The sequence below is a fragment of the Rhynchophorus ferrugineus genome, unplaced genomic scaffold, assembly GCF_030347505.1.
Source record: "Rhynchophorus ferrugineus isolate W39M unplaced genomic scaffold, kcgeb_rfMv2 rfM5, whole genome shotgun sequence".
Taxonomy (NCBI): Eukaryota; Metazoa; Arthropoda; class Insecta; order Coleoptera; family Curculionidae; genus Rhynchophorus; species Rhynchophorus ferrugineus.
In genome coordinates this window covers 26462692-26468830 of record NW_027472584.1, presented here as the reverse complement: position 1 = coordinate 26468830, position 6139 = coordinate 26462692, and the positions used below count along the sequence as shown (strand labels likewise).

Here is a 6139-nt window from a genome sequence, read left to right as displayed (position 1 = left end):
TAATAATTAGAATGTAAATAAAATCGATAAAAAAAATTTGGAGAACTCTAAATACTTAGTTCAAATGGCAATTAATGACTATTATTTTAATATAACAATATATAATTACTATATTATTTTAACAATAAATATATTGTTCAATTGTATATATTTTTTTTATAGGAATGTAAAAAATGATATAATAAAATATGGCTTTGTTTAAACATAGATGATTGTATGATGACGATAAATCAATATTTAACAACGAAATAAGCCTATTTATCCTACGTGCATTGTTTAAACGTCATTTTATAAAATTTATACATTATCTGTATAGTGATATTTGATTGATTGAGTATTCTATTATCAATATTAAGTACATAAACATACACATGCACAAAGTATTTCTTTTAATACAGGTAAAAGTGAAAGTATTTTTCCTAATTGCGAAATGTTAAGGTTTTATAGTGACAAGTCATTCAGAACCACATTTTAAGCTGAAAACTTGTTTGGTATTAAAATGACCTTAAAATTATTGCATTGTCTGGGTATATAACAGTAATATAGGTACTGTGTCATAAGTAATTTATTAGGAATTGAATTATATATTTAACATATTTTAAGATATTCAGGTGATGTCTGCTACGTTGCCAGTTGTGTATCTGCAGAAATGTTATTTACCTGCGATCGAAAGCACTCTGTAATCTTTAGAAAGTAGAAAAGTGGCTATCAAAGATAATTCTAAACTAGTTCTTTACAGAAACTGTTTTATGATAAATAGATATGTGACAATAGAGTATTGTTATTTGTATTTAGTAACTGCACTATTTGTTTGTTTATATTTTTCCGAATAATGCTATTTATAGAAATTTAAAAAATCACTTCAAGTTACATTGGCTAATCATGATTTGATAGGAGAATGTCCCTCGTAAGCGTGGCATTTAAAAGGTGACAGGCAAGGTATATCGATATTATTGTGGCTGTTTTATTGTTAATACGTCGTCAACGTGTGGTGCGCGCGTGAATTCGTTTTCGCTATGAGTTCTATCGTTGAATTAAAGGAGAAGTTGCGCGAAATTAACCAGGAACAAATTCTAAAATATTGGGACCAGCTTGGCGATGAACAACAGCAATTATTCCTAAAACAAATACAAAGTATCGATATTAAAAATATCAATAATCTGTTTCAAAAAGCATGGCAGTCGTTTAGTGAAACCACCGAACTGTTAGACGAACGAATTCAACCCGTTCCCGACGAACAATTCGGATCAGAAGTTACTGCCGATCCTGCGGAATTGGAACTTTACCGTAACATCGGACTGAAAGAAATATCTCAAGGTACTGTGGCTGTATTATTACTTGCTGGTGGACAAGGGACGAGATTAGGGGTTCCCTACCCCAAGGGAATGTATTCCGTCAACCTACCCTCTGGGAAATCGTTATTTCAAATACAAGCGGAGAGAATACAATGCTTGATGCGACTAGCTAATACTAAGTATCAAACTGATGGAAAAATTACGTGGTATCTTATGACCAGTGGGCCAACACACGCTACAACTGAAGATTTTTTAAAACAAAATCAGTATTTTGGTTTGAACTCCGATAATGTGAAACTATTCAAGCAGGGATTGTTGCCATGTTTTGATTTTAACGGCAAGATTCTTCTAGACGAAAAGCATTCAGTCTCACTAGCTCCTGATGGTAACGGCGGCATTTACAAAGCGTTAGAAGTCAACGGTATTCTGGAGGATATGAAACAACGAGGAATTAAATACGTTCATATTCACAGTGTGGATAACATATTAGTGAAAGTAGCAGATCCAGTATTCATAGGATATTGTATTCATAAGGAAGCAGAATGTGGTGCTAAGGTCGTAAGCAAACAGGAACCTACCGAAGCAGTAGGAGTGGTCTGTAAGGTCGACAATCATTTTGGAGTGGTAGAATATAGTGAAATTACGGAACAAACTGCCAATTTACGCGATAGTTCGAATAACTTAATGTTCCGAGCCGGAAATATCTGTAATCATTTCTTCACCGTGAGCTTCCTGGAAACTATCATAAAAGAACACGAGCCCTCCCTTAAACTACACGTAGCTAAAAAGAAAATTCCGCATATAGATAGCGATGGAAATAAAATTAAGCCCACCAATCCCAATGGAATTAAAGTAGAAAAGTTTGTGTTTGACGTATTTGAATTTACCAACAAATTTGTAACCTGGGAAGTTCCGAGAACTTCAGAATTCAGTGCTTTAAAGAATGCCGATTCAGCGGGAAAAGACTGTCCATCCACAGCTAGGCGTGATTTGCTTCAACTACACAAAACATATATCGAGAATGCAGGCGGAAATGTAGCTGACAATGCAGATGTTGAGATATCTTCTCTCCTGTCATACGCTGGTGAAAACTTAGAAGATAAAGTTAAAGGAAAGACATTTCATACTCAGAGTATTATATTATCTGATAAGGAACAGTAAATTATTAAATATTTATTTCTGAAAACTGGTATTTTATCTTTAATCTTTCCAACTACAACTGTTATGTTAAAATAAACTTTTATATAGATAAACAATCTTTCTTTTGTTAACCAGCGCATTCACCATAATCGAGTAGTTTAGTTACTCATCTAAAATGAATTTGATTTTTTAAACACAAAACTTAAAAAGACATAATGCATTTACTCAAATGCAACAATTAACATATTACTAATATATTACAACCTGTACATTCATCATAGTCTAATTTATTAGATTATATTTAAAATTCTAGGAATTTATTTTTAAATCTATTAATAAACAGTTATATATTTTAATAAAACGTATATATTATAACGATAAAATATATTTAAAAAAAGAAAAATGCATTACATTTTTGCAAAAGCTAAACTAATATAGAAATTAAAATAAATTATCGGTCTTATTTTTTATGTTGATATGTGGATTTATTATTTTTCTTTAGTTTCATCTACCTTAGATTAATTATGAAAATTATGATTAAGAATGAATTTTTAATTTTCCAAGATATAATTTTTTTAAAAGCTACTAATATTTCTAGAAAAACAAAATTATATTGAATAATTAAACGATTTTTTTTAATATTAAGAAAATATATTTAATAATCAAACAAAGCGATAACTTCCGGCAACCACAGATAACACCCTGAATACGAAAATTCTCTGATGAAAATTAAGAAACTGATATATTTGAACTGCTAATCATGAAGTTTAATATGTTATTACGATAAAAAAAACAAATGTAAAAAAGACCAAAAATGAGTGGATCTATTTAGCCTTGAAACAAAAAAAAATATTGCTAAATTTAGAGTTCAGATTTAAGATTTAATGGGTATTTGTGTCCTTAACGGGTACTGTTACTATTTTGTATTACTGGCTATCTATATGTAATTTTATTAAAGCAGAAATTTCAATGGCAGAAATTAAAGAATCATAACCTAAAAATAACAGTAACTTGAAGTTTAAACCAAAGATGCTTGTAATTCAATAATACATTATATATAATATTAAATAATAATATATTTTATTTCAGGAAACACAAGATTGGAAGGATTTTTCAATCACATCATGGTACGATAAGTTTAAACATATTACAATGGAGACAGTTATTTTGGAACTGCCAGAAGTTGTTTTGGATAAACTTATATATCACCCAGCATCAAATCAAAGTGATGGCGAAGAAGAAGAATGGGATGAGGAAACTCCATTGCCTGAAGATTTTAAGGAAGATTTTAAGAATGCTCTAAATACATTAGGAAAAACAGTTTTCATAAAAAACAATTGGCATTCACCTACGGTACTGTGTGTTTTTAACTTGAAATAATATTAGTATTATATTATGTAAGGATACAAAAAAGTAAAGTTGTAAACTATTTAAGATTATTGTTTTAAGGATGCCAAAATGTTTAGTGTAGGTAATGCTTTAAAAACACAGAATATTGATGATGTTATACTTTATTTTACCACTTCAACCGCAGTCCAACAGGATTTTTCAAATGTCAAAGGAGTTCCATTTTGTTTAGCTTTGAGAAAATGGATCAGTATACATCCAGCTGCTGAGTTTAGATGTATTGTAATAAACAATGTTTTAAGGGGTAAGTAAAGTTATAGAGTAAAAATAATCAATAAACAAACTTTTTATTATTTAGGTATTACGCCAAGAGATTGGCCTACGTTTTATGGGCATTACAAAGAAGAAGGCAGGCAAATTATTGATGCCCTGCAAGAATTTTTTGCTGAGAATATCAAAGAAAATTTTAAAAGAAAGCATTGTATTTATCTTTGGTAATTTCTATGATTTGTCTTTATTTACTATTATGGTTTCAGATACATTTGATGTGATACTTTCATACCCAGACAAACCATATGTTCTAGATTTTGGTCCATTAAATAGCAAAACAAATTTATATGCTTTTTCGTGGAAAGAAATTAATCCTTTGTTAAATAAGGTATTTAATAAACTGATAATATTTTATAACATTGGCATATAAACTATTTTAGGAGGTCCCAAAAGAAGTTTCGCCTGTATTTAGGTACTTAGAATCAGACATTGGAATAATGACTAGGGCAGAGGCTTTGAGAAAGATTAAACTCTCAGAATAAGACTTTATAATGTATATCGTACATTATCTGGAAATGTTTGTTAAATATTTATCTCATATAACAATGTAATTATGATAATATGGTTGCCTAATAAAAATAATTTAATAAACATCTAGTCTTCATGCTATTAATTGTGACAAGTGTAGATTGAAGTAGTTTAAAATGAAAATTATATATTTTAAAGTGTTTTTTGCTTTGTGTCTTGTAAATATTGCACAAACTAATGAAACACTGAAGCAAATTCATATTGTAAGTAACAGAAACAAATATGTTAATACATTGAGGTTATATAATTCGAATTTTTAGTTATTTAGACATGGAGAACGATCACCTAGTAGTTCTTATCCTAATGATCCTTACAAAGACTACAAATGGCCTGGATTAGGCTATTTAACCAATGTAAGATATAATTTCAACAAAATTGCAATATAACATCCTGATTAAATTTCAGAAAGGAAAATATCAAATGTATAACTTGGGAATATATTTAAGATCTTTATATAACAATCTTTTGGGTCCATATTATTGGCCCTCGATTGTTAATTTTACAAGTAGTTATGCAGATAGATGTTTAATGAGTGCTCAGTTGGTAGCTTCAGGCCTTTTTCCACCTAAAGATTATCAAATATGGAACCCAGATTTATTATGGCAACCAATTCCTATCCATTATTTGCCAAGAACTCAAGATAACGTATTTAATTGAAGAATATAGTCTTTCTTACTCTAATTTTCATGATTTTCAGTTAATTGCTATGAAAACAAAATGTCCTAAATATGATAAAGAATTTGTTGATGTACATAATTCTACAAAAGTACAAAATTATAACACAGAATATACTAATATTTATCAATATTTAACCGAAAATACCGGCATGACTGTTAAAGACATAGAAACTGTTGAATCTTTATACAATACCTTGGAAATTCAACAATTGAACAATTTAACTTTACCACAATGGGTAAATAGTTCAATTATGTCACAAATGAAAATAATTGGTGCACAGAATTTAGCTATATATTCAGAAACCGAATATATGAAAAGAATGAAAGGAGGCTTTTTTATAAAAACTGTGACTGATTTAATGCAGAAAGCTTTAAATGGGTCAAATACCCCATCCATAAATCTATACTCTGGTCACGATTTAACCTTAGTTCATGTAATGAGAGCTTTAAATTTAATTGATACAATTAAACCAGAATTTGGAGCAAGTCTTGTTATTGAACTTCATAATAACTCTGAGATCAAAGTGAGTTTGTTTCTAAATATAAATACAAATACTTTTTGACGAATATATATTTGTTTCAGATATTGTATATAAATAAATGGAATGGAAATTCCGAAGAACAAACGCTGGAAGAATGTAACAGTCCTTGTACATTAGAAAAATTTATTAAAGCTTTCAAGGCTGTTATACCCTTGAATTGGGAAAAAGAATGTCAGTTAAATATTTCTGAAACTCTGTTAAATGTCTGACGTAATAAAAACATGATCAACAATTTATTTTTTTATACTACCACATTAAAATGCAGCTGTAAAATCATGTC

General features: G+C 29.4%; 3 protein-coding genes across 3 annotated transcripts; all 3 read left to right on the top strand.

The window, feature by feature from the left end:
- Window positions 1-919: 919 nt before the first annotated feature.
- LOC143197418 (UDP-N-acetylhexosamine pyrophosphorylase) lies at window positions 920-2548 on the top strand. The gene has a single exon (XM_076405845.1). It carries the CDS (start codon window positions 1017-1019, stop codon window positions 2454-2456), a length of 1440 nt encoding a protein of 479 aa, XP_076261960.1. The 5' UTR covers window positions 920-1016; the 3' UTR covers window positions 2457-2548.
- A 793-nt stretch (window positions 2549-3341) lies between these two features.
- LOC143197422 (translation initiation factor eIF2 assembly protein) lies at window positions 3342-4703 on the top strand. The gene is made up of 6 exons (XM_076405850.1): window positions 3342-3470; window positions 3525-3788; window positions 3885-4086; window positions 4141-4263; window positions 4319-4440; window positions 4493-4703. Exons 1-6 carry the CDS (start codon window positions 3465-3467, stop codon window positions 4592-4594), a joined length of 819 nt encoding a protein of 272 aa, XP_076261965.1. The 5' UTR covers window positions 3342-3464; the 3' UTR covers window positions 4595-4703.
- LOC143197420 (lysosomal acid phosphatase) lies at window positions 4686-6091 on the top strand. The gene is made up of 5 exons (XM_076405847.1): window positions 4686-4843; window positions 4901-4993; window positions 5046-5285; window positions 5338-5841; window positions 5901-6091. Exons 1-5 carry the CDS (start codon window positions 4757-4759, stop codon window positions 6066-6068), a joined length of 1092 nt encoding a protein of 363 aa, XP_076261962.1. The 5' UTR covers window positions 4686-4756; the 3' UTR covers window positions 6069-6091.
- Window positions 6092-6139: the final 48 nt, after the last annotated feature.

What these genes read in the sequence shown, in the direction of transcription:
- LOC143197418 (XM_076405845.1), top strand. Translation starts at nt 1,017, where the DNA reads ATGAGTTCTATCGTTGAATTAAAGGAGAAGTTGCGCGAAATTAACCAG.
- LOC143197422 (XM_076405850.1), top strand. An exon ending in ACAATTGGCATTCACCTACG is followed by an intron (nt 3,789 to 3,884) that starts GTACTGTGTGTT and finishes TATTGTTTTAAG; the next exon opens with GATGCCAAAATGTTTAGTGT. An exon ending in TTAATCCTTTGTTAAATAAG is followed by an intron (nt 4,441 to 4,492) that starts GTATTTAATAAA and finishes AAACTATTTTAG; the next exon opens with GAGGTCCCAAAAGAAGTTTC.
- LOC143197420 (XM_076405847.1), top strand. Translation starts at nt 4,757, where the DNA reads ATGAAAATTATATATTTTAAAGTGTTTTTTGCTTTGTGTCTTGTAAAT. An exon ending in CACTGAAGCAAATTCATATT is followed by an intron (nt 4,844 to 4,900) that starts GTAAGTAACAGA and finishes TCGAATTTTTAG; the next exon opens with TTATTTAGACATGGAGAACG. An exon ending in TGCCAAGAACTCAAGATAAC is followed by an intron (nt 5,286 to 5,337) that starts GTATTTAATTGA and finishes CATGATTTTCAG; the next exon opens with TTAATTGCTATGAAAACAAA.